This window comes from Festucalex cinctus, chromosome 2, assembly GCF_051991245.1.
Source record: "Festucalex cinctus isolate MCC-2025b chromosome 2, RoL_Fcin_1.0, whole genome shotgun sequence".
In the NCBI taxonomy this organism is placed as follows: domain Eukaryota; kingdom Metazoa; phylum Chordata; class Actinopteri; order Syngnathiformes; family Syngnathidae; genus Festucalex; species Festucalex cinctus.
This window is the reverse complement of record NC_135412.1, coordinates 4,047,414-4,073,724: the sequence shown is the minus strand read 5'-3', so window position 1 is coordinate 4,073,724 and position 26,311 is coordinate 4,047,414. Positions and strand designations below refer to the sequence as shown.

The 26,311-nt window shown below is 40.5% G+C and overlaps 2 protein-coding genes across 2 annotated transcripts; both read left to right on the top strand.

Annotated features, from left to right (window-relative positions):
* The first annotated feature begins 9,009 nt into the window (after window positions 1-9,009).
* Window positions 9,010-20,415, top strand: abcb6a (ATP binding cassette subfamily B member 6 (LAN blood group) a). Its single transcript, XM_077512339.1, has 19 exons — window positions 9,010-9,218; window positions 9,369-9,889; window positions 11,105-11,245; window positions 11,332-11,521; window positions 11,603-11,695; window positions 13,053-13,245; window positions 14,669-14,790; window positions 14,885-15,060; window positions 17,051-17,176; window positions 17,270-17,346; window positions 17,448-17,511; window positions 17,598-17,683; window positions 17,760-17,817; window positions 17,888-17,992; window positions 18,844-19,018; window positions 19,113-19,225; window positions 19,326-19,420; window positions 19,485-19,553; window positions 19,633-20,415. Exons 2-19 carry the CDS (start codon window positions 9,374-9,376, stop codon window positions 19,790-19,792), a joined length of 2,559 nt encoding a protein of 852 aa, XP_077368465.1. The 5' UTR covers window positions 9,010-9,218; window positions 9,369-9,373; the 3' UTR covers window positions 19,793-20,415.
* Window positions 20,416-21,057: 642 nt separating this feature from the next.
* On the top strand, window positions 21,058-26,060 carry cnppd1 (cyclin Pas1/PHO80 domain containing 1). The gene is made up of 8 exons (XM_077512340.1): window positions 21,058-21,254; window positions 21,638-21,740; window positions 21,812-21,893; window positions 22,027-22,147; window positions 23,093-23,221; window positions 23,293-23,354; window positions 23,438-23,555; window positions 24,530-26,060. The coding sequence occupies exons 1-8, from the start codon at window positions 21,192-21,194 to the stop codon at window positions 25,112-25,114; spliced, it is 1,263 nt and encodes a 420-aa protein (XP_077368466.1). The 5' UTR covers window positions 21,058-21,191; the 3' UTR covers window positions 25,115-26,060.
* The last annotated feature ends 251 nt before the right edge of the window (window positions 26,061-26,311 follow it).

Sequence of the window (26,311 nt, the reverse complement as noted above, 5' to 3'; positions counted from 1 at the left end):
CTGGTGTAATGTGGTGACACCCTTCTGTGACGGTGTCATAATGAAGAAACTGCACCTGAGAAAACGTAGATTTACAGCCCCATGCTGCTGTGTTGAGCATCAGCTAAAAATCATCCAAAACTGGCAACTTAACCATCTCACCGGCGTCGCCGCACGCACCATCCTGCTCTTTCTGGATAAGAGACTTTATCGTTTCTTGTGGCACTTTCAAAGTGTCGTTGGGTCTCCTCGAGAGCCTGCACTTCTTCGTCCGTCCACCTATCGGTTTTTTTTTTAAATCCTTCCATTGCCAAAACGTTTTGGGGGGGAAAACCGTCGCGCTCTATAGCAGTGTATAGTCAAAAAGAAATGGCGGCTTTACCGCGAAAAACTCACCTATCCAAAACAACACACCTCCTCGTCCTGTCAACCAATCATGACACACTTCACAACACGCCCCCACCTTGTGTAGTTCAGGGTACACCCAAATACCCTCCTCAGGCCTAGGAACTTAGGTAGTACCGTTCCGACCCCCCCAGACCCGGAACTGGTTTTGTGTGTGAACGCAAACTTTGGAACAAACTCCCCCGGAACATAAGGAAGTTCCTTCATAAGTTCCTGTGGTGTGAAAGCGCCTAATATTGTCACGCAGGAAACTGGAACAGAGCAGTTCCTATTTTGAAACGTTTATCCCTCAATTCTCGGCATATCTTTTGAGTGCCTTAAACGCAAGCTTGAGCACTCACAATACGCATAAAGTGAATCAAAGATGGATGGATGTGAGAAAACAAATGGTATGCTAGTGAAACGATCACACTGCTTATTAGCAAGAAGTGAGAAGGGGCTTGCTCATTTTGCTTATCAGTTCTTCTCAAGATACAGTTTGCACCCCCCCCCCCCCCCCCCCCCGAGACATAACAGTACCAGGCCACTGGGGCGTACGAAGGAAGTCAAGTAAACACATCACGGTCGAGTAAGCAAGCCACACAAAAGACCTTCCTCCCATGACCAAGGCCACACTCAGACATAAAATAAGAAAAACGGCAACCGATACTACCGTGTAAGCCCTCTGGCAAATGTCAAATCAATATCCTGTCTTTATTTTGTTGCAACTGTTTTGACTTGGCGTCATCGTGGGATTATTTGTAAATGCAAAACCCCTCTGAGGACGGACGCAGGGGAGCGTGCACCACCTGCCGAACCTTCCAAAACACACCTGGGGAGGAAAAATAACAAGTGTAGGCGTATGAGTGCGTGGGTGGATGGATGCTGTGTGTTTGTAAATTATAGAGGATGTGTGTGTGTGTGTGAGCCTGCTTGTGTAACTGCCGGAGATCTGCCACCCCCGCCTTTGCACCATGTTCACCTTTAGTCGTTATGGAAACAACCTGAAGCATTGGAATGGCTTCGGTATTGCTAGCGAACTTTACGCGTGACGTGCCAAAGAAAGTAACACTAAAACTAGTGTGCGGCTGTGCGCTGTAAAATTTTATCCAATAACAGGTGCATCTGAATACATTAGAATCATTAGAATGTGGGGAACCAAATTAATACCAGGGGCTTGCATGAGCTCCCTGAACATGTGTGGTGAATTTCATCCTATTTCTTTTATTAATAAATATGACAACAATTTGTGACAATCCCTCTCAATCATTGCTAGAAATCAATTCATTTTAGGGATGCGCGATAATATCGGTGGCCGATAATTATCAGCAATTTGATTTCATACAGATAAACCAGATAATAAAGAAACAGTTGCATTGCATTGTACTTATGCTATTTATTTTTATTTGTAGATGTCTGTAAGATTTGGAATTCATTGTGTATAATTGTATATATATATATATATATATATATATATATATATATATATATATATATATTTATTTATTTATATATATTGGGGTGGGAAAAAAATCGATATCACAATATATTGTTGCACTCTCTTTTGCAATAAATTATCGATACACTGACAATAGATATCGATGTCATGTGTCCAGTTGTGCCGTGTTATTTTATAAATGTGTGTGCGCTTTAATTTGTCTCTCACTTTACAGTGTTTATAGTAAAAAGGCTAATAGGCAGTGAGGTACAATGCAGAACTTGAATTGTACATGTTTTGGCATTAAATAAATGCATAATTCGACATTTTCCTTTTTATGGGCATTGTTTGTTTGTTTTTTCAGTCACATATCGTGATATATTGCTAAAAAAAAAATTAATTCAATATATCAAAAATCATAGATATCATGTATCGTGATATTATCGCCTTCGTGAGTCAAATATCGTCACAGTATCGAATCGTGGTTTACCCCCGTATCATCCCACCCCTAATATATATATACATATATATATATATATATATATATATGTGTGTGTGTGTATTTCATCTATTTATTTATTTATTTTGCTGCGGGGAGGGGGGGCTGGAATCTACACTTTCGCCAAGGGCACCAAATCACCTCGGGCCGGCCCTGCTTTGATGGATGGCCCTCTATGAAATGCAAAACAAAACACTATCCATCACCTGAGCAAAGCATACTCTTTTTTAAAGTGACACTTCTTAGCCTGGCACCGTCCCTGCTGTGAGCCACCATCTCCTTCTGATTCTATTCGGGTGGTGAGTAATGTACAGCAATGCCTTTTACTTGTGATGCATTGGATCAAACAGATCCCATCCTCCACTGTGCATCTGTGGCAGATTCCCTACACGGGTCCTGTGATGTCATCTTTTGTGCACACATTTACTGGTCATTTGTCAGGTACTACATCCTCTTTATGGATCTGTCAGAGACCTGTGGTGAGGTTGCAGGTCAGTCACAGCAAAGGTTAGACTAGAGCAAGTCCAACCCAATGTGGTGGCAGCAGCGCTGACTAAATTATTCTCGGGGCTGCCGAAATGGTAAAGTTTAGCCGCAAACTCAAAAATACGATACATTGTCAAACTTATAGGTATTGGGGAGGCTATTATGCTGGCTCGTTGAAGGTGTATACACTATACAGGATGGCGTATCAGGTGATCAGAATACAGGAGAATGCTTTATGGTGGTTTGTTGATTCTTTACTGGTTATTCAGTAGTGTTGTTCCGATACCGTTTTTTGGCTCCCGATACCAATACCGATAGCCAGTTTTGCAGTATCGGCCAATACCGATACTTAAGGTTTATTTTCCTCAGCATGAAAAAGCTGTCCTGCTATTGGTTCAAAGCATTCAGGGGCCAATAGGATCGGCATGCAGTGAACATGTCACATACCAGTGAATTCGTGCACCAGCAAGACACAAGATGCTGCATCCAAAATCCTATATTAGGCAAGGCAAGGCAAGTTTATTTGTATAGCACATTTCATACACAAGGCAACTCAATGTGCTTTACACGAGGAAAGACAACACATAAGCATCAAGAAACAGTAGTTAACATTCAGAGGAAGAAAAATAAATGAAAATAGGTTACAAACTAACAATCTTAAAACATTATTCAACAAACTTTAAAAAATTTAACATAAGGAAGTTTAAAATGATAATGATAAAAATAAAAATAAAAATAATAATTAAAAAAAACACTTAATTTAAGCTGTTTAAAAGTCCCTAATCAAAGGTATAAGAAAAAAGCAAAGTTTTTAACCTGGATTTAAAAGCGTTTACACTCGGGGCTGACTTCACTTCTGTTGGCAGCCTATTCCATCTGTGTGCAGCATAATAGCTAAATGCAGCTTCACCATGTTTGCTTCCAACTCTGGGTTCCACTAGTTGGCCCGAGTCTGTAGATCTCAGAGCCCTGCTGGGTTTGTACTCAATCAGCATTTCTTGGATATATTCAGGACCCAAACCATTTAGTGATTTATAGACGAGTAGCAGAACTTTAAAATCGATTCTACAGCTGACAGGGAGCCAGTGTAAATCCTTAAGTACTGGAGTAATATGTTCTGATCTTTTTGTTTTGGTCAGAACTCGAGCTGCAGCGTTCTGAATGAGCTGCAATTGTCTCATGTTCTTTTGAGAGAGTCCAGTCAGAAGACCGTTACAGTAATCTAGTCTGCTGGAGATAAAAGCATGGATAAGCTTCTCTTGGTCTGCTTGAAGCATGCGCGTTGGAATTAATGGTATCGGTATGTTACTTGTGAGTAGTCACCGATACCGATAACCACTGTTTTAATGCAGTATCGGCACCTCTGCCGATACCAGTATCGGTATCGGAACAACACTATTATTCAGGAGATGAGGGTTACAGGTGTTGAGACAATGAGGTCGAGACAAGCGGGTTGAAGCAACAGGTGAAATGGATGTAGATGAAACAGATGAAGCAGAGTCTGAAATATCAGAATAACAATAATAAGGAGATGCACAATATTTAGATGTCACACAAATTATACAAATGACATGACTAATAAGTATTTATATGCCTCTGTGTTTATTACGTGTATTTATTACGTGTATTACCCCATTTTTATATCACAATTATAGCAAAAATAGTGGGCCTTGAACCAGTCCATGGCAGGAAAAAAGACGGGTTGGTGACCACTGATTTAGTGGAAGAAGAAGAACATTAGTTAGTTCTGATATTTCATTCATGTTATTAAAAAAAAATAGGGGTCTAAAACTGCTTTTTTCATTTGGGTCCCTGCTCATGCGGGATTGATGGCCATTATGGTGGTAGCTATTTAGCCCCTCCCACCCAAAAAAATATCATGACATTTATCATAAAATGCACACATCCTTGCAAGGCAGGAACTGGGACAGACTCCCCCCCCCCCCCCCCCCCCCCCCACAGGGGACCGTTGACAATGACCAGAGACTGAGTGAAAGGAAACTGGGAACTAATGTAAATACAAACAGCATTATGAGACACAAACGACTGGAGGGAGCTGATTGGTTGATATTAACTCATTCACTCCCAGGACATTTTCACGGTTTTACTGGATTTTGACTGATTTTGAAAGGCCCATGGCATATTGTGTCCTCTTGTTTTAAAAACATGGAACCGACCAAAAGAAAGATTAAAGTCTCTTCTTTCATCAGGAAAAAAAAAAGTGTATTTCTAGCTGTTTCCTTTTTGCATCAATTAGCATTATAATATGGCTGAGTTTCATCATTATTCACAAATCCGTTTCAAATAGTGAGGAAAAGAGCTTTTTGGTCTCTTATACTCTGCTGCCATCTTCTGGCCGTTTTTGTAATAACTACCATTGCTTCAAGCATTCTCTTCAGTTCAGAGGTTGCATCGAAGCCAAAAAGTATAATTACATCTTTGTGAGCATGGTAATATTTAAAATAGAACGTATTTATACGTTTTTTTTGGGAGTAAATGAGTTAAGGGAGCAGAACTGATGTGACCAGGTGGAGAAAAGGACATTACAAGCAGACAGGGGGAATGCACAAACATGAGACACAGAAACAAAAAACTCCCGATAAGCAATATCACCAAAACACACAAATGCTGTGTTGCTGTTCTAGAGTAAAACCCAAAACAAAAAACTTAAAGACACACACCATGACAAAAAGTACAGTTTACATGTGTCCGCTTTAACCTCACAGAGGGAACAAAAAAATGAATATAATGCCCCTGACTAACATAGCCTACTGTTTCTCATGCTTGTGCAGCTTGGACCGCACAATAGATTGATCGTGGCTGAGTATTAAAGGTTGCAAAGGTCCCCTGCCACAGAGCTTATGACAAGGACTGACTTCACAAAGCTTCTAGCATGAGTACTTCCAATCTAACGTAACTGAAAGCTTTATTGATCTCCCTTGTGGCTAATGAGATTGGAAGCAGCATCCCCAACACCACCGATATTCTTTTCTGGCTAAATCACAGGATTAGATTGGCGTCCACAGTCACCTCATCCCAGCCCGTCACAATCCATACGTGCCGCTCGGCCACAAGGGGAAGCGAAAATGTCGGAATGAACCCACCTCGCTCATGTGTGAGATTCAGAGCGAAGCGTGTGCTGAAGTCGGAAAGACTCACAAAAAGGAGAGGAAGATGAAGGCTGTGATGGGCAGGCCGTCACATCTTCAGGGGGACAAAAGAGTCGGGTGACAACCAGCCGGTGTGGACAGAAGGACCGTTTCCACTCACACAAAAGCACCGTGGCAATGTAGCAGATTAACAGCTTCTGTGTGGCCATTGTGATGGCTTTAGTCTAAATGGTAAGATTTTACACCATGTGTGTGTGTGTGCGCGCGCACGTGTGTGTGTTTCCCAAATCCTTTGCACTCTCCCATCAGGAAAAGATGATCCTCTTTATTTCCTTCCTTTCATATGCAGGTATAGACTCACTTACTTCTGAGCCTTTCATTAATCCCCGTTCAAAGGACAGATGAGACAGCTGGCTTTTCAGGCATCTTTTTTTTTTCTCTCTTTTTTTTTACAGAAACTTGGGTTTTAAATGACAGGGAAACTGTAAATCCTCTTTTCCCTTTACAGTCTGAGATGCCGTTTCTATCTGTGTGAAACTGCATTTATATTATGTGCCATCTATCCTGTTGCAGCAATAGCCTACTACTATACTTGTGTAAAAAATAATAATAATAATAATTCAGCACCTGCCTGTGCGGGCTTGTGGGCGGTCGCTTGTTTGACTGATTCTTGGGTACAACCGTGCGCTTGTATTTAGCACCATCTAATGGCCACGTGGCAATATTGCAGTCATTTTGTGTTTCACAAATCAGGTTTTTAGACATTAATATTGTTTGAATTTCATTACACGCTGTGATGATTTAGTAGCGATAAGGAACTAATGGGGTACAAATAATTAATTTCAAGAATGGTTGACAAGGATCAGTCCTTTTTATTCTGAAGTATTCCAATCGAGGAGGGGGGCTTTCAATGACGTGAGCCCTGGGGGCTGTGGTGGGTTGGGATAGGATCACTCCGGGGGCCACCATGACCACGGACAGGCTACATTTTAAGAATATCATTATGTCTTTTTATTTATTTTTTATTTTTTTATTTTTTTTGTGTTTTCGTTATTATTTTTGAATTTACAAACATGCATCGTGCATGCTCAATATCGGTATATAGACCTAGTTGCACATTCTCCTGCTTTCTGTTCTGCTTTCGTCCCACATTCCAAAAACAGGCTTAATAATAATGATGATGATGATGATGATGATACATCAGATAGCACTTTTCTGGTAGGTTCATTGAAAGCTCTAAATTGTCTGTCGGGGTGAATGTGAGTCTGAGTCGATGATTGTCTATTTTCTGTAATTAGCTAAATTTTGGATAACTATGGGTTATCCGAGCCTTAAGTCAGAAGTCCCTCAAGTTCCTTTTTTTTTTTTTTTGCAAGAAACTGCATTTCACAATCAATAACAGTATTTTACAGTAAATTGTTGCAACTTAGTTCCCAAAGAATATCCTATAAACTACAACATACTTGGATTTTGCAGCATTTAACTGTTGTTTTACAGTAAAATTTAGTAATTAAAAAAAAAAAAAAAATTACAACAAGGTCTACAATATCACATTAACACAGTAAAAAAAAAAAAAAAAAAAAGATGCAAGAATTTCACAGTATTCAACAGCATTACTGCAGTGTCATATTTGTATCCAAATATTCCCTGGTAAGTCACATGACGTAACCGAACTAGGCGCTGAACCTGAGGACACCGTTTCCCTTTTCTCTGAGAGGATGACAAAGGCACTTCCTCCAAAGTGTAACAACGATCATATTTTCTTGTGTTATTAATGAAATATAAATCAACGACAAAGCCCCTTCCGGTAGAGCTCATGAGACCTTGTATCGGGGAAAAAGTATGATCAGTGAATGAGGGGAAAAATATTATCTTTTGCTCCCATTTGAGTTGTGACGTGAAATCCAAATTATGTCGTTAATGAATATCATCAATTTTAAGGTGAAGAAAGTCATACAATTAGGTTAAACTGTTGAGATAAAAACTTTTGGGGAAAAAAATGGCATTACAAAACTGGTGCGTACGTGGCGGTACGTATAGCTTTTGCTCGCTTGCTGTAGCTTGAGCACAAAGGGTGCCATGGCTCAATGGTAGTGTGGTTGTCTTCCAACCAGGAGGTTGTGGGTTCAATACTCAGCTCTAGTGACCATGTTGAACTGTCCTTGAGCAAGACACAGAACCCAAATTTTCTCCCAGTGGAACTGGCAGCACCCTGCATGGCAGTATAGTCAAGCATATGTGAGACTTTTTCACACAATTTTGCAGAGCACAGGAAAAGGTTGTAATTCACCAGTAATGTACTGTAATGCCACTGTACTGCTTTTACACTGTAACTGTGAAGTTACAGTATACAGTTGTGCTTTTACAACAATGCATTGTAATATCACAGCTGTGAAATTAATTGCTATAGTACATTTCACAGTATGTGAAAGTCATGCAAAACTCAATTTATTGTGAAAATGTTTGCACTGCTATTTCACACAACATCAAGCTGTAGCAGCAGTGATTTTTTATTTATTTATTTAAATTTGTCTAATGACATTTATCAAAGCATGCACATATCCTTGCATGACAGGAATACTGGGATAAAAGTGAAACTGATCGACATGATTTCTCCAATATCGAAAGGGAGGTTGACACAGGAAAAGGAGAGATGGCATAATTCACTAGTAGGCTATGAGAAATGGACACACAGGTCTGAAATCTACACAAAATGGGCAAATGCCCGACAGGAAAATGCAATCACTGAGCTCAACAAGAAACAAAACAACATGTGCCAATCCACTTCAACTAATTGAATTTGGCGAATTGGCTACAAAATAAAATAAGTAACACAACTTTTTATTGCCGGTTTCAGTTAATGTACTGAAGAGGCTTGGTAAACAAAGTTGATATCCTCCAGGAAAAAGAATGTCCTAACAAATTTTATGGTGTTCATAGCGTGATATAATTTATTTTTGATGTTTTGTTTTTGCTGTAAATCCATTTTTTTTTTCCTGCATTTCACACCCCAGTCCCGCTGATGGCGACAATGCATCATCAAATGGGTTGCCATCCGCCACAGAAGACAGAACAAGATGATTTTTTTCTGATGATATCCTCTGGGGGGCGCTGAAGGCTAATTCGTCAAATGACGTGCGCCGTTTTCGTAACGAATGTGTTGTCTAACACGCGTGACGTCACCGAACAGCTCGAGAAGCTACCACCGGGAGACACAACACAAGTCAGTTTTGTACGCAACCATGCTCCAATGTTGGTCGCCTTTCTTCGAGCTCAAGTTGTTTGGAACGGACTAGGCTAGCACATCTGCTATTGACACTAGGTGAGTGTGCATCGTTAATGGTAAGCTAATACATTTAGTAACAGTATAACTCGTTGTTTCACCATTTTTAGACGTAATGTGGTTGTAAAATAAAACCAGCAACATTAGGTGCTCATGTTCGCTCTTGTGTTTTCTGGCATTTCTCGACAGGAGTCATGGTGTTGGTACACAGCTATTGTGAAGCCGGGTTTCCCATCTCCCACACGTGGGTGGATGAAGGAATCGCCCCCTGCTTTTACTTCACTCTGGCCCCTGCTGTCCTGCTCACCATCTCTTTCTTCCTGGGAACTATCCACTTCATCTTTTACAAAAAGTATGGCACAGCAATGGAGCCGAAGTTCATCCCCCGTTCCCGTCTCTACACACTCCAGCTGGTCATTTCCAGCCTTGTTTTGGTTCAGTTTCTGGGTGGAATGGTGTGGCGAGCCACCCAAGGAGACGAGCTCCCAGGCTATGTGCTGCTCTACGGCTGCTTCTCTGCCCTAGCCTGGGTTTGGGGGATTGCCTTGCTCACTGTGGAGAGGCGGAGGGCCCTGGTCATGGATCGAACACGGGGCCACAGTGCAGCGCTACTCCTGTTCTGGGCGATGGCGTTCGTAGCTGAGAACCTGGCATTTGTCTCATGGTTCAGTCCTCACTGGTGGTGGGGCCTGGAAGACAATCAGCAACAGGTGTGAGACACTGAAATATTGGGCACAACAGAAGTCACACCAAAAACAATTCGCAATCTAATGCACAAATTCAACAATGTTTATGCATGTTGTAATTTTCTAGTAGTGTCAAATTGAATTGCAGTGCACCATACAGAGCTGGGTGAAACATTTTGCCCCCTCTCAGGAACAATTATTACAAATAGCTGTCAGTATAATGCAACATGGTCGACCTAACTTTCCGACCCTTGTCAACTATAATTGAGCATACCTAAAATTATCATGATAAAGACATCAACTTTGCTGCAGTTCTTTAACTCATTCACTCCCAAAAACGTATTTATACGTTTTTTAGGTTTTTGTATGCTGGAGTTTTTGCATGAAGGCTTTGATGCAGTTTCTGACCTGAAGCGGTTGCTTAAAGCGATGGTACTTATTACAAAAAAAAAAAAAAAAACGGCCAACAGGTGGCAGCAAAGTATAAGAGATCAACCAGGTCCATGTTGCAACAAGCTCTTTTCCCCAGTATTTTCAACAGGTTTGTGAATAATGATGAAACTTAGCTAATTCTAATGCTAATTGCTACAAAACATAAAAACAGATAAAAAAAAAATATACCGTACTTTTTTTTTTTTCCCTGATGAAAGAAGAGACACATTTTTCTTTTGGTAGGTTCCATGTTTTGATAGCAATAGAACATGAAAATGGCTGGGAGTGAATGAGTTAATGACCTTCGATTGTGGTCACTGGTCGGTGTATTTGTCTTAAATTGTGTATGCAAGTCTCTACTTTTAGCCTCACCGCAGTGTAATTGTTATTTCAGATTGGCGTGGTTCAAAATATATCATACTTTGAGCAATGCATCAAGTTAGCGTTAATATTTAATAGTGGGTACTTGTTCTAGAGTTTAGTGGGTCAGAGGTTGATTATTTACAATAGGCGTGTTATTCCCTTGGAGTGCATGTTGTCAGTCTTGTTTCCTGTATAAATAGATTGCCGGCGCCCTGACTTGCTGTATTGTAAAAAGTACTTAATGAACAGCTCTGAAATGCATGCCCTTGCTGTTTTTGCTGAGTCACTGTGTCTTAACGTTCAGCTACCCAAAACTGTCAACAAGAGGCCACATCTTGCCCCTCCCACTCCAAACATTTCAAGTGACATGCATGCGTCATGCAGACAGGCTTATGTCACGACACGTTTTACTTTCATGTTGATGTTTGTTTTAACTATCCTCAGGTGCAGTTTGGCTTATGGCTGATGCGCTATGTGGGCACAGGACTGCTCTTCTTTGTTGGTCTTAAGGCCCCAGGCTTGCCGAGACGACCATACATGCTGCTTATAAATGAAGATGAGCGAGATGTAGAGCAGAGCGGCCAGGTAATGACGTGCAAAATAATAATAAAAACATCCTCCATACATCAGTCCATTTGGTCATTTAGATTGGCTTCTTGTCACCGTTTCAGAGCCTCTTGGGCAGACCAGATGAGAACCAGTCGACTTGGAAGGGCTTCACGAAGAAGGTCAAGCTGCTGTTACCTTACATGTGGCCTCGGGGCAGCATCTGGCTGCAGCTGCTTGTCCTCTTCTGTTTGGGGCTGCTGGGAGTCGAGAGGGCAATCAATGTTTTTGTTCCCATTTTCTACAAAAATATAGGCAAGTATACCAACCGGAGCGCCTCATCTTCACCTGATGCTTCATGTTTTTAATCATGACTTCGCTTCTTGCCCCTCTTAGTTAATGAACTGACTGATGGCAGCAGCTGGAACACTCTGACCACCACTGTGTGTGTTTATGTCCTGCTAAAGTTCATGCAGGGCGGGGGGGCAGGTATGACAGACCTTTTCACACACGGGATGCTGAGTTAGCTTTTCAGTATCATTTAAGAAAGCGTATGCACCTGCACACAATCTTCCCCTTGTGAATCTCAACACCGAGCCATGCATCGACGCACCCATATGAAACGAGAAAAGGATAATGCAAAGCACCATATTTATAAAACTATATGACTGTCTATGAGCCTGTTGATCAATTGTACTTCACTGTGAATCATGTCAGCGAACACAAACATTGAGACAAATATTTTGTGAAACAAAGATGCAAGTAAAAAGTGAAAAGTTGACAATTCAAGACCATGCAATTTAATGTATTGTTTAGTCCTGACTGTCATCCCTCAGAGAAATTCAGTTTCAGCTCTGCTGTATGCTGTATATATTTGTTGAGTTGCATACCATCCCGAGATCCAAAATCACACAAGCCTGCAATGAGAAGTGGGTGCAGAAACTAGGGATGTAACAATATCCAAACATCACGATATGAAGGTCACGATACAATAATTATCACAATATTGTGGGGGTGTTGGCGATTATTTAAAAAAGATCACAATATCGTTAAAAAAAAAACAAAAAAAAGAGCTCATACTAAAAAAAAAGCACAATATTGTGCTTTTGTACATAACAGCAATGCATATAAACCACCTACAATCTCTAATAACAATATTGAGGCACTTACTTGCTAATGCAAGCACACATTGATCACTTCACAAGCAAATTAGGTTCCCCTTCAGCTGATAATTAGCATAGATTTTAAACATAGAAGGCCAAAACATCCCTCATGAAAATTAAATTGCACTAATAAACTAGCCACTAGAGGGTGCTAGAACTGCACAAATGGATATCAACCTGACTTTTTTTTTTTTTTTTAACAGATGTGTTCCTTTTAAATATTGTGAACATGACGACGACAATATTGTGGCAGTTTTAATATCACGATATTGCCCTTATTGTGACATCCCTAGCACAAACAGTCCTACACCCCTTGAGGTCAGGTTGGAAGCTACTGGCTTGGTTCAAGGTCACCTCAACTCTACAGTAGTCTGAAAGCAGGCTAGCATCTGTATCACAACAAAGCGCTTTTTTTTTTTTTTTTTTTTTTTTATTTAAATTTAACAAAAATATTCAATTGCAGAAACGGCTGTATTTACACATTTAGCAGTAATTGCACAAATTCCCTCTTGCCTCTAAAATTTATCAAATCAAGCAGTTCTTAAAGGCTCCACGCGCATCACATCCAGTGAACTGTTTTGAGTTGAAAGAAGCTTGTGTAAATGTCTGGCCCACATTTGTGCATACGGAACCCCCGAGTCACACAAGGCACTTTGCAAGTGATACCCTACCTCCTCTTGCAGGCGCCTCGGGTTTTGTCAGCAACCTGCGCTCCTTCCTGTGGATCCGAGTGCAGCAGTTCACCAACCGGGTGGTGCAGGTACGCCTGTTTGCCCACCTGCACGCCCTCTCGTTGCGCTGGCACGTGGGCCGCAAAACAGGTGACGTGCTGAGAAGCATCGACCGTGGCACCTCGTCCATCAACAGCTTGCTCAGGTGAATGAAGTCAACAAACAGATGTAGTTTTGTTAGTTTCAGCCTTGTACTTGCATGTTAAATACAGTTGTTAAAAGAAACCCCGACTGGAATGACAAGTTTGCTCTCTATGTATTATATAGACTTTCTTTACTAACATAACTATGAGATTCATTTTTCAAAAATCATTTCCAGTTTAATACATTTCGTAGAAACTTTATTTGGACGTACACCGCCATTGTTATTTACGTCGCAACACATTAAGGGCCCTATTCACGCGCGAACCGATAAAATGGAGCAATCCAGGAGCGCCTAATTCACTAAACAGGCGCAGATGGGGAAATCCGTCACTAAGTGCACTGTCAACCAGAATGCGCCACTATGCGCCGGTGTTGTTTGCGCGTATGTAAATTAGGTAATTTGCGTACATTTGATGCAAAATATGCCCACCCCAATGCAAATGAGACTCATTGATATGCAGCGTCTAATTCACTAACGCCAGCGCAAATAGCCACACCGAGTTTGCGTGACGCAAATAACGTTTTTGGAAAGCGTGTATTAACCTGCCGCAACCTCGATTTCCGGGATCATGACAGCAGTGCATGCCATTTGCGGCACAACATGCGCGGCTGATCACACAGAGTGGAGAGAGAGAGAAAGAGAGAGAAATTTTTCCGTGTTAGTTTAGGACACATAACGTAACCCGGGCTGATCTGCGGGGGGGCGGGGAGGCATTTTACGATCATTCTTACGTGCCAGATGCATACTGTACGCCCACGCCAACCTCTGAAAATATATTTTTTTAAAACGATCGCACCAATAATTTGTATTTTATTAATGAATGACGTTGTTGTCGTCCTCTCTGCTCTGTAGAGCTTAATGGCGCGCGAAACGTTTACTCTCGGTCCAACCTCGCGTTCTGATAATGTCTTCTTTTTCGCAACTGTTACTATAACAACCATGTTGTTGGCGCAAATCCATTGCCATGTGTGGTAAATCAGGTGCAAATTTGCTCCAAGCTGTCAGTTTTGTGGCCGTGTTTGCGCCGGTATATGATCAGAGCAATATCCTTCGTGAATAGGTGGGTAACTGGGCGCAGACTGCGGGTGCAGTTGTGGTGCAATATTTCGCGCTATTACCGGACGCAGCGCATTCTTAGTGAATATGCCCCCTCAGTGCGTAGTGATGTAGAATGGCGGCTGGCTGTCTGCTGAGCAATGTGAAACGACTAAAAAGAAAGCGAGGTAAGCCTCATTGCCTTCCTAAAGAAACAAAATGCGAACAGGACAGTCACCATCCCTCGTGCTCTCGTCATTCACCAGACACATTCAAGTTTTGATGGTCCCTTTTTTACAAGTTCCAACATTGTGGTCACAAGGTTTGGTTGGTTGGTTATGATGCTAAAGTAGGGAAAATGGACTGAAAGATTTGTTTCCCTCCACAGCTATATCGTGTTCAGCATCGTCCCAACAATTGCTGACATTGTCATATCCATCATTTACTTCATCACCTATTTCAACGCGTGGTTCGGCCTCATTGTCTTTGTATGCATGACCCTCTACCTCAGTGAGTAACATCAGCTGTGCTTCAGAAATCCTTTATTTTTCTCAGCTGTTACTGCCAGTAAAAATAAAAATAAAATTCTGTCTCTGTCTACCAGCTTTGACCATCATTATCACAGAGTGGAGGACCAAGTATAGACGGGACATGAATCAGCAGGACAATATTGCCAAGACTAAGGCCGTTGACTCCTTGCTGAACTTTGAGACAGTGAAATACTACAATGCAGAGAACTATGAAGTCAGTCGCTTTGAAGACGCCATCTTGAAATACCAGGTAGGCTATGTCTACTGATGACAGCACCATGACTGTTTTAAACTGTGATATACCGTAATTTCCAGCAATTTCACTATGAAGGCAGCTATCATTTTCACCACTCACCATAAGTAAAACAAGTAAATGGTTGAAAAGTCTTACCGGATGTCATGTTTTGTAAAGAAATAGTTAATAGTTACATTTTTGAACATGAATACCAGCAAATTGGGGGAGCACAAAATACATAAGTACAGAAAAACAACCGTTTTTGAAGGGTGAGTTTTGGGGGAGCGTATTACATTTTAGAGCATAATTTCCTTGAGAAATTACAGTAATGACTGATCAAATCCACTTGTCGAACAGCTGTCCATTTTTTTTCCTATTAGCATTGAGATAAAAAAACAAAACAAACATATATATATATATATATATATATATATATATATATATATATATATATATATATATATATATATTAGGGGTGTTAAAAAAAATCGATTCGGCAATATATCGCGATATTACATCGCGCAATTCTCGAATCGATTCAATAGGCAGCCGAATCGATTTTTAAATATCCATTTTTGATGGAAAAATATTCACCAAAGCGTCTTAGGGTTCACAACTTAAGCATGGAAGAATGTTATATTAATGGCACATTATGCCTTAATATTTTATTTTAATGCTGTTCAAACATGAAACAGATTACAACCTTTATAAGATTGAAGTTTCAGATAAATAAATGATACATTTTCATACAAATCTTACACTGTACAAATTTACTGATTAGGATTTTCAAAATTTAAATAAAAAAAAATCGCAACAATCGACTTATAAATTCATTTCGGGATTAATCGGTATTGAATCGAATCGTGACCTATGAATCGTGATACGAATCGAATCGTCAGGTACTAGGCAATTCACACCCCTAATATATATATATATATATATATATATATTTTTATATATTTATATTTATTTATATTTAAAATAATGTGAGGGAATTTTGTCAATTAAAAGAACAACATCAAACAAATGTCCTCAAATGCCTTTCATTAACAAGCAAACTTCATTTGGTCAAGTAATAATGCACATGCACAATTTTAAGTCAAGAACCTCGTAGCCGAATACATTAAAGAGATACTTTACTTATTTAGCCATTTTTGGCAGTCAAACATTAATATTTTGCCTATAATAAATTTATATTTTCATAATTTTTCATGTACAATTAATACCTTTTTAAAAACACATTTTGCAACTTGCTATCGACTGAAAATGACATCACAAGGGCTCAGGTAACCAATCACAGCTCAGCTTGTGAATGTCACATGACCAAACCTTTGTGAGCTGTGATTGGTTACCTGAGCCCTTGTGATGTCATTTTCAGTCGGCAGCAAGTTGCAAAATGTGTTTTTAAGGGTACTAATTGTACGTGAAAAATAATGAAAGTATCAAATTTATTATAGGCAAAATATGAACTTTTTAATTGCTATAATGGGCTAAATAAGTGAAGTATCCCTTTAAAGTCACACCCTGCACAGTGGAGACTTTGTCTTCAACTACCGCCATCGCAATCCATCAGGATGTTTGGATTGTTGGATGTTTGCACTCTTATCATGCTCATCTGGACTTTTGATCGGTGTTCAACCATTACGACGCCTTTGTAGTTGTGTCAAAAGTTGGCACATCAGGGGCATTTGTTCATTTTCTGTCTTAGAGTGCAAAAAGTACTCTAAGACAGAGGCGGTCCAAGAGTGCCAAAATTAAATGTAATGCATTTTGTCATTATTTCAGTATTTATTTTATTATTTCAATATTTATTCATACATTTATTTAAATGTATATATTGTTTTCATTTTGGCACTCTTGTTCCTTCATAGTTTAGCATAGCAGAGAGGTACATATAGTTTGGCCCATGTAAAAATGTGAAAAAGAACGATTTCAGGACAGTAGACCGGTTAATGTAAATAATGTAGTCAGTGTGTCTAATGGTTGTGGCGTCTTTCCATTGCAGTCATCCGAGTGGAAGACGCAGGCCTCCTTGGCCCTCCTCAACCAAACCCAAAACGTGATCATTGGAGGAGGTCTGCTGGCCGGCTCCCTGCTCTGTGCCTATTTTGTGACTGAAGGAAAGTTCCAGGTGCTGATATGCACGTGAAATTGTTTGTTTGTTTTTCTGAATAAATGTCATAGCAGTGCCTGCTTAAAATGTTCCATGTGTTTGTTATTCCAGGTTGGTGATTTTGTTCTGTTTGGAACGTATATCATCCAACTGTATACTCCTCTCAACTGGTTTGGTACCTACTACAGGTAAGGACATGCAACTCCTCATGTGCTTTAGTTAGTTAGATAATAATTGCTGTTTTCAATGCTTTTTTTTTTTTTTTTTTTTTTTTTTTTAAACATTTTAGAATGATCCAAAACTCATTCATTGACATGGAAAGCATGATCAAGCTTTTTGAGGAGGAGGAGGAGGTACATTTGAATCTCACAGGTGCTCCAATATCTGTTGTTCACACTTTCCTAAAACTTTTTTATTTTTATTTTTTTTATTTACACAGGTGAGAGATGCTATAAATGCTGTGAATTTTCACTACAAGCTAGGAAAAGTAGAATTTGAAAATGTTTACTTCAGTTACACAAATGGGTGAGTTCTCCATTGCTTTCTCATTGAAACATGATGAACGGGCAGTTCCACTCAGTGTTTCACCCTCGTTTTATAGAAAGGAGGTTCTCAAGGATGTCTCCTTTACAGTACTACCTGGACATACTGTGGCCCTGGTATGTCAAAACCTGTGTGAAACTATTTTAATGCCAAATGAAAGATGATTTTTATAGACCTTTTCCATAGGTAGGACCATCAGGGTCCGGGAAGAGTACCATCATCCGACTCCTCTTCCGCTTCTATGACGTTAAGGGGGGTTGCATTCGCATAGATGGTCAGGACATATCCAAAGTGAGTATGTTTAACTCTTTGACTCCCAGCCATTTTCACAGAAACAATCCCATTCGCTCCCGGCTGTTTTACTGGATTTTGACTGATTTTGCAAGGGCCATAGAATATTGTGTTCGATTGCTATAAAAACATGGAACCTATCAAAAGAAAGATTAAAGTCTCTTCTTTCATCAGGGAAAAAAGTATGTTTCTATCTGTTTCCGTTTTGCAGCAATTAGCATTAGAAGAGAGCTAAGTTTCATCAGTTTTCACAAATCTATTTAAAATTATAAGTAATTTAACTTTTTTTCTAGATGGCCCTGGTTGATCTCCTTTGCTCTGCTGCCACCTGCTGGCCGTTTGTGTAATAACTACCATTTCTGCAACCGTTCTTTGCAGTTGAGAGGCTGCATCAAAGCCATCTGTTTCATTTCGTTTCGTTTATTAAGAAGAGCCCCATTAGCTCCTGACATCTCAGGAGCTAATCTTCCTGGGGTCTTTTCACATTCATTACAATCATTTCTAATAAACATATAGACATATACACACCTACTCTCACATACATACACTAAACAACAAAAATAAACATAAAAATAAATGAAAGATCAATGCAGTCAAATGACATTAAATACATAATTGTAATAAGGTCAAACTAAATAAATATGCTTCAATTATTTCTGTATGCTCTAGCATAAAAAAAATACAAAAAACGTATAAATACGTCTTTGGGACACTTAGAACATTAAAAAAAAAACAACGTATTTATACATTATTGGGAGCAAATGAGTTAAGGGTGTGCGTTTCTGCAATAATTCCAGCACAGGATAAAAGCAGGAGGCGAGCAAGTGACATACACTTTTGATCGTGTTCAGTTAACACAGAAATCTCTGCGAGCGCACATTGGAGTGGTCCCCCAAGACACGGTGCTGTTCAACGACACCATCCTGGAGAACATCCGCTACGGTCGCGTCACTGCAAGCAACCAGGAGGTGGAAGAGGCTGCTATAGCTGGTGATATCCATGACAGAATCATAGCATTCCCTGAAGGTGATTGATGCAGTGATAAATGAGAATTTGTCAGCTCTGATTTGTCATTCGGGTTGACAAAAGTGCAATATGTTATAATATTTGTCTATGGTAGGTTATGAAACTCAAGTGGGGGAAAGAGGCCTAAAGTTGAGTGGAGGAGAGAAACAGAGAGTGGCGATAGCTCGGACCATCCTCAAGGCGCCACATATTATCCTTCTAGATGAGGTGAGACGATTACAGCATGGCTTTTCATTTTGCCACCCAGCTTACCCAAGTCCAAAGTCTACAGTATTTCCGATCTGATCAGGCGTGGTGTCTCTTACAGGCCACATCAGCGCTCGATACCCAAACAGAACGCAACATCCAGGCCTCACTAGCCAAAGTGTGTGCTAATCGTACGACAATTGTTGTAGCGCACAGGTAAAACGATCGCTTCACAGGTCTTCAATTGACTTTTATTTTCGCTAATAAACTCTGCTCATAGGTTGTCTACAATCATTGGCGCAGACCAGATTCTTGTCATCAGCGAGGGTCGGATTGCTGAGCAAGGACGGTAAGAGCTGTTTTCCATTAATAGGAAACTTTCTCATATTTAACGACATAGTAATAAAGTCACTATCGTTCTATTGAAGACATGAGGAGCTCCTGGAAAAGCAAGGCCTGTATGCAGACATGTGGGCAAATCAACAGCAGGCTCAGGACTCTGATTCCTCATCAGACACCGAAGCCAAAGACTGCAAGTCCGAGAAACTGCAGCCACCTTCCACTCCCTCAGACCACCATGGCCATTGAATGTTCCTTGGTTGGATGGTTGATGTGATGATCCTGAATTTAGATATTATTTGAACTTGATAGAATGTATCGTTCTGTTTTTATATTTTTATTTAAAATTGTGTGCATTTCTGAATGTGATACAAAACTTCTTTTTTTTTCTGTGTTTTACTGGTGCAATTTAACTAGCCCTAGCGATCACACAACACTAGTTATGGCGTTAATGTCAGGTTTCAGTTCTCAGAATTTTATGAAAAAGCCCCCCATGCAGATTGAAAATCTGCATAAAATGTATGCCTATATTTCCTTTTGCATTAGGTTGGTAGGTAACCCAAAAATTATTGAATATGCGGGGATAACTATGCAGGGGCCCACTATACTTTCGCACATGTCATAGGTAATAAGGGAAATAATGGTGATAACTGTTTTCAAATATTTTTATGGAGGTGATAATAAAGCCATACATTGTGCCACTGGGTTTGAGGCTTTGTGATAAAGTGCCTGGTATAGCTGTTAAAATACATTTTAAGAATGCCTAATGTGTTCCAATGTACTGTTTATATGGTATTTGTTGTAAAGGTTGTTGTTTCAAATAAACTTGTCTCCTTTCCAGTGTAGCTGTTGCTACGGTGAAAAAACAACAACTTTGCGTTCTCTCACAAAGATTGCATTGTACACTGGTGTCAAAAATCTGTTCGACGACAAGGGTTGGAGTCCTGCATGTTTTTGAGGTTTCCATACTCCAGCGCACCTGATCAGGATCAGCATCAGGCTTCTGAAAAGCTTGCTGATGAGCTGATCATTTGAATCAGCTGTGTTGGAGTAGGGAAACATCTCTAAAACATGCAGCACTCTGGCCCTCAAGGACTGGACTTTGACACTAGTCCCATATAATATATTGTAAAGGAAATTTGGGGGTTGACTGACTTCCCTTTTAGTCTTAGTAATATTAATATTCCATGCATGACTCTTCCCACCGCCCACAATGACCAAATTTCCCACCAAAAATTTATACAGGATAATAGGCCTACGTCATATATCATATATCAACAACTCCATAAGTGTATAATGCTCGTGGACTGATTGTGTATTCACAACTAATGAGTTACGTTATTTGTCTATATATGCATTGTGATTGGCTTTGATTGTATTCACAAGTTACAGTGTGACCGGTCCAGAGTACTGTGCACAGAACATGGCAGATTCCAGATGGCACGCACATCACTGCGTACCGCATCCATTCAGCGCGCCCCCTGTTGGTCGGTCATGGGGAGAACACCTACCAGGAGGAGTATCTGACGTCACTGTTAGTTCAAGCTGGGCGTGTGTGTCTGGAGGAGCTAAGGCGGTCACCAGGCCAAAACAGTTGGCTTACCAACGTCAGCCGGGGATAAATGTTGAACCGTCACTAAACAGAGCTATGGATTTTGACTTTTTATTTAACGATACCGCGATTCAATTTTCGGACTTCCGAGAGTTCACGGTAGGTTGTCCTAAACCCAACAACTAGCGAAGCGAAGCTAACTCCAGGTGCTATATATATTAGCGTGCTAGTTTAGATCATGAATGTGTATGTTTTTTAAATTGTGTCGTTTGGATTCGTTTATCAAATGAGTTGGGAGCTTACCTTACCGTCGAAAGTGTTTTTACGTGTCAAATAAATGGCTTCCGGCGTTATTGTGTAAAGTTTTATCTCGAACCTGCGAGTGCTAACCATGCTAAGTTCAACTGTACGCTATTTGAGCGGACTCTGGGCTTCCTTTCGCCCGCCGCTTATTTGAACCATTTAATAACAGCGCTCTGCTCCGACAATAAATGCTACGTAATGACATTTTATGTAATCTGCATTCTGTGTTGCGTTTGCAGTGTCTTCCTGGACATCAAAGGTTGTCCGAACGAGTAAGAAAGCGACTGTATTATGGACTGGATCGCGATGTGTCACTTGAAGTACTCTCATCTCCTGTGACAGGTGATTTACTTTCAGAACGTGGATCTTTCACTTGAACTACTCACCAAATGGTTCATTGTGATCTCTTTCAGATATCGCCGTCGAAATCTTCCAGAAATCAGCACCAAGTCCAATAAGGAAACTCCACAAGAAATATGCCGTTCATGTGTCCAGGTGTGCACGATTCTATAATGCATTTTCACAGAAATTAAACTCAACAGGATTTCAGGTTAACAGAGATTCTTTCCTTATTTTTTTCTTTTTTCTTTTTTATTATTATTATTTTTTTTGCTTGTTTGTGTTGCAGAGAGGCTTGTATTTCACCGTGTGCCATGATGCTGGCGCTGGTTTACATTGAAAGGCTCCGAAATAGAAACCCTGAATACTTACAAAAGATCTCCTCCTCTGACCTCTTCCTGATCTCCATGGTATGTGTCTGGGGTCAAAGGTTGTTCAAGTGTATATGTATTAGAGATACAACAATTTAAAAATAAAATGACAGTGATTATCATGACTACAATTATTAGTATTATAACAGTTGCAAAAATAAATGTTTAAAAAAATAAAGCAATTCGCTGAAGGCACTGCAACATGTTAGATTTTTAATATAAAAATAATACACTATACAATATTTGCATTACTATGTACACTGTATACAATCTCAAGGCCACAGTGCTGTATACTGGTGGGGCACTGTTAAAACATTAATCAAATTCATTTATTAATTTGTCATTTATTAACTCATTCATTCCCAGCCATTTTCACTGAAGCTCGATTTTGACTGATTTTGTTTTAATTCGTTGTTTTATTTCAATTTGTTTCCGTTTTGCAGCAATTAGCATTCAACCTTTAGCTTCAGTTCAGAGGCTGCATCAAAGCCTTCTGTATGCTCTAGCATTTAAAAAAAAAAAAAAAAAAAACGTATAAATACGTCTTTGGGACACTGGTAATATTTAAAATAGAACATATTTATACGTCTTTGGGAGCTACTGAGTTAATTGTCTGTTTCTTGCTTTCACTTCATGTGAATCAAATGGTCCAAATGTGCCACTTAGAGGAAATTTCTGGATGTTGTTTTTATGTGATTCTTGGAGACTCTTTCGCAATCTGTACTGGCTGCTTGAAATGTAGCACATCTGCTTTAGCTCTTCGCATCAGAGTCTTGCTGCCTTGTTTTAACTTTGCTTCACTATGTACTTGAATTCAGCATATTCTCAATTAATGTAATGAATGGAAGTTGAATTCTTCCTAATGTCAATTCAGTTATTGTAAGTATATTCTTAGGTCATTTTGTCTTGGTACATAATAGACTATGTTCTCAATTATCATGATTACTTTGACAAGTTTGACATTTATCTGCCACTCTGCGTTAGATGGTTGCCAGCAAGTACTTGTATGACGAAGGAGAGGAAGAGGAGGTCTTCAACGATGAGTGGGGAGCAGCTGGAAAACTGGATGTGGAAACAGTCAATCAGCTGGAAATGAATTTCCTTAACGCTATTGTAAGTTTGTGTGTGTGTGTTCACGTGTGTGTGCTCGTTCTTTGTCCCAATCCTTGTGTCACTTCTTGCAGGACTGGAGTCTCTTCACAGGGTCAACTGACTTCTTGGATGCACTGGGCCAATTAGAGAGCAGGTCTGTGCATTTTCTCCAAGTTGAAATGCATCACTTGGCAAATGAAAGGCTTTCCTGTGACGAAAGTGATTTTGTGTCCTCAGCATTGCTGAGCGTCAGGGGATGACGCGAGGCTGGTTTACCTACACTGACCTCTGCGTGCTGCTCGAGCAATCGGCGTGGAGCCAAACACTTGCAGCCATCTACCAGCACTTTATCAAGGTGAGCAGGGAGTCTCATAAGGAGCATATAGGACTTGATGGTGGTCACAAGTTCACATAGTTTGGAAATTGTAACATTCTTTTTTAGCAGCGATTGTGTGAGATACAAAAAGCTGATGATGGCGAAGATGAAGCTCAATCATTATTTCACATCACAATTACAGTGACAGAAACGATCCAGATTATCATTATCACAATATAGCTAACACAAATATAAATTAAAAACAGATCAGTGCACCACAAGCATTGCCACAGGTTTTATTTTGAATACAAAAAAAAAAAATTGCACAAGCCTATGAATGTTTTTCAAATCAAAATTGATTATCTTGCATGACCGCACAAAATTGATGATCCTGTAAAGTGATTGGCTTGTAAATTCATTAAGCATTTTTAGGTGGAGGCAGCACGGTGGGCGAGTGGTTAGCACGTCCGCCTCCCATTTCTGAGGACTCGGGTTCGAGTCCAGGCTCCGGCCTTCCTGGGTGGAGTTTGCATGTTCTCCCCGTGCCCGCGTGGGTCTTCTCCGGGTACTCCGGTCTCCTCCCACATTCCAAAGACATGCATGGCAGGTTAATTGGGCGCTCGGAATTGTCCCTAGGTGTGCTTGTGCGTGTGGATGGTTGTTCGTCTCTGTGTGCCCTGCGATTGGCTGGCGACCAGTTCAGGGTGTACCCAGCCTACTGCTGAGATAGGCTCCAGTGACCCTTGTGAGGAATAAGCAGTCAAGAAAATGGATTTTTAAGTGGTGAAAGTGTGCAAAGGTTGAGAAGAATTTAGTGATCGGTAAGTTGAATGAACCCTGATGAACCAAGACAGGAAATCAACATTTGTTAGCAAACGGCGTGCATTCTAACCCTGCCAGTATGCATGCAAATTGTTAATTGTGTCACTAGAACAATGCAGTATGTAACTCCACTCCAGATATGATCATTCTGTGGTGATGTAATAGTGTTTTGTTTTGACCCCCCTCCCCAGGTTTCCTGTATGCTGGGATTTTTGTATCTGACCAGTGTGGCCGGTCTCATTGCCACAAGCACTGTGCTCCACCAGCTCAGTCTCTGTCCAAGCGGCCAGACCCTGTTGAGACCCCCAGGCCAAGTCACCCCGGCAATCCCGAACCCCGACGCCCCCGCTCAAGCCCAGCGGCTCCCCTGTTGCACTCTGTCCAACGAGAGTCTGAACGGGCACGCCGATGCGCTCGGAGCGGCTTCGCCACACGCCACCCCACCGACATCCATATTGTGTCTGTGGGGCTCGCTGCTCACCTCTGTGGGCTCCGTACAGCTCGAAACGCCATTGGAATCTCCCGAAAGCCAGTTCACTTCCTCTGCCTTTTGTCCTGGCTGTCGTCGTCGCCTCTCACTGTCGGAGTGCATGCTGAGAAACACCTCATCCGCGTTCACCAGTTGTGCATCGTGGTTGGCCTCCATTTTGATGGGCGGTGCTGAAGCAAGCCAAATGGATCACCTCAAAGCGATTCCACTTGGGCCGCAGGGATCTTGTCATCCAAAGTTTATGTTACCTGTCGACAAGACGCAAGCGCTCCTCATGACCGGCTAGCACGCTGCAGACTCCACTGCTTATTGTCGTGTACTCTGGAGAAGAAGCCAGCACTGCTTTTTTTTTTTTTTTTTTTCCACCACCTCGTATTTGTATTCTCCATATCTTGAACACACAGGTGATATATTACACACAAACACATCTCAGATATGAGATGTTCAGTATAGTCACTTTATTTGACCACAGAAATAATAACTTATTTTCAGAGATTTTTGAGGATTTATTGTGTTACTGTTTTTTGTGGGGGTGCTACAGTCAGTGGGAGGTCTTGATCTGTGCGTTCTGAATGAGACAGTCTCGGCTGGGGAAGGGTTTAAGTATGTTGAGTTTAAATGATGGGGCTCGGTGGGGGGAAAATATCGGGTAACTGCTTTACCATGTTGATCCTTTTTTTTTTTTTTTTTTTTTTTTTTTTACATTTTTTGATGGTCAACGTGTCATGCTCATACACAGAATGCTGCAACTCTTGAAATGAAGATGTTCATAAATCAATACCTGCAGAAGCTGTGAACATTATTACAACAGGGTAAAATGATAAATTCCTATATAGTAATTTGCTATTTTCTGGTGGATCTGTGTGCGCGCGCGTGCATGTGTTTTGGTACATAAAACCACCTGATTTAGCATGCTAACACTAGCTGCCATGTATGTACCTTCGCTGTTGTGCTCTGGATGTTGCACATTTGCTTCTATTTCTGTTGCAACAGCACCTTTCACTCCAGAATTCTTTTGGACAGTAGGCTAGAGGTTTTTGTATGCAGTTTTTGTTTTGTTTGTTTTTTTTACGTTTCATTCTGACAAAACCAAAGTGGTCCCCAGAAATTTATAATTGGACATTTTGAGAATTTGATATACTTGGAAGCACAATGTCCTTTTTGTACATGCATGCGAAATGCAAATATTGCAAAGCAAGCGAGCTAAATTAATAAAGAATGACATTCTTTGATGTTTCGTCATTGTCTGCATCAACTCGTGAAAAACTTAACGTTCTAAAAAATTTGTCCATGTTCTTACATTAAAGACATCCATCCAACAGCCATTCTGTTAAGTTTTGGCAGCTTAACGATGCATTCGGATGAATGGATGACTGAAAGGTGAAATGTACTTTAGCCAAGTATGGCGTATTTATTGTGGAGCACAACAAAGCACGTCTGCACTCATCAGCCTCCAGGCTCAAAGTAAAAAGAAGATAAAAGA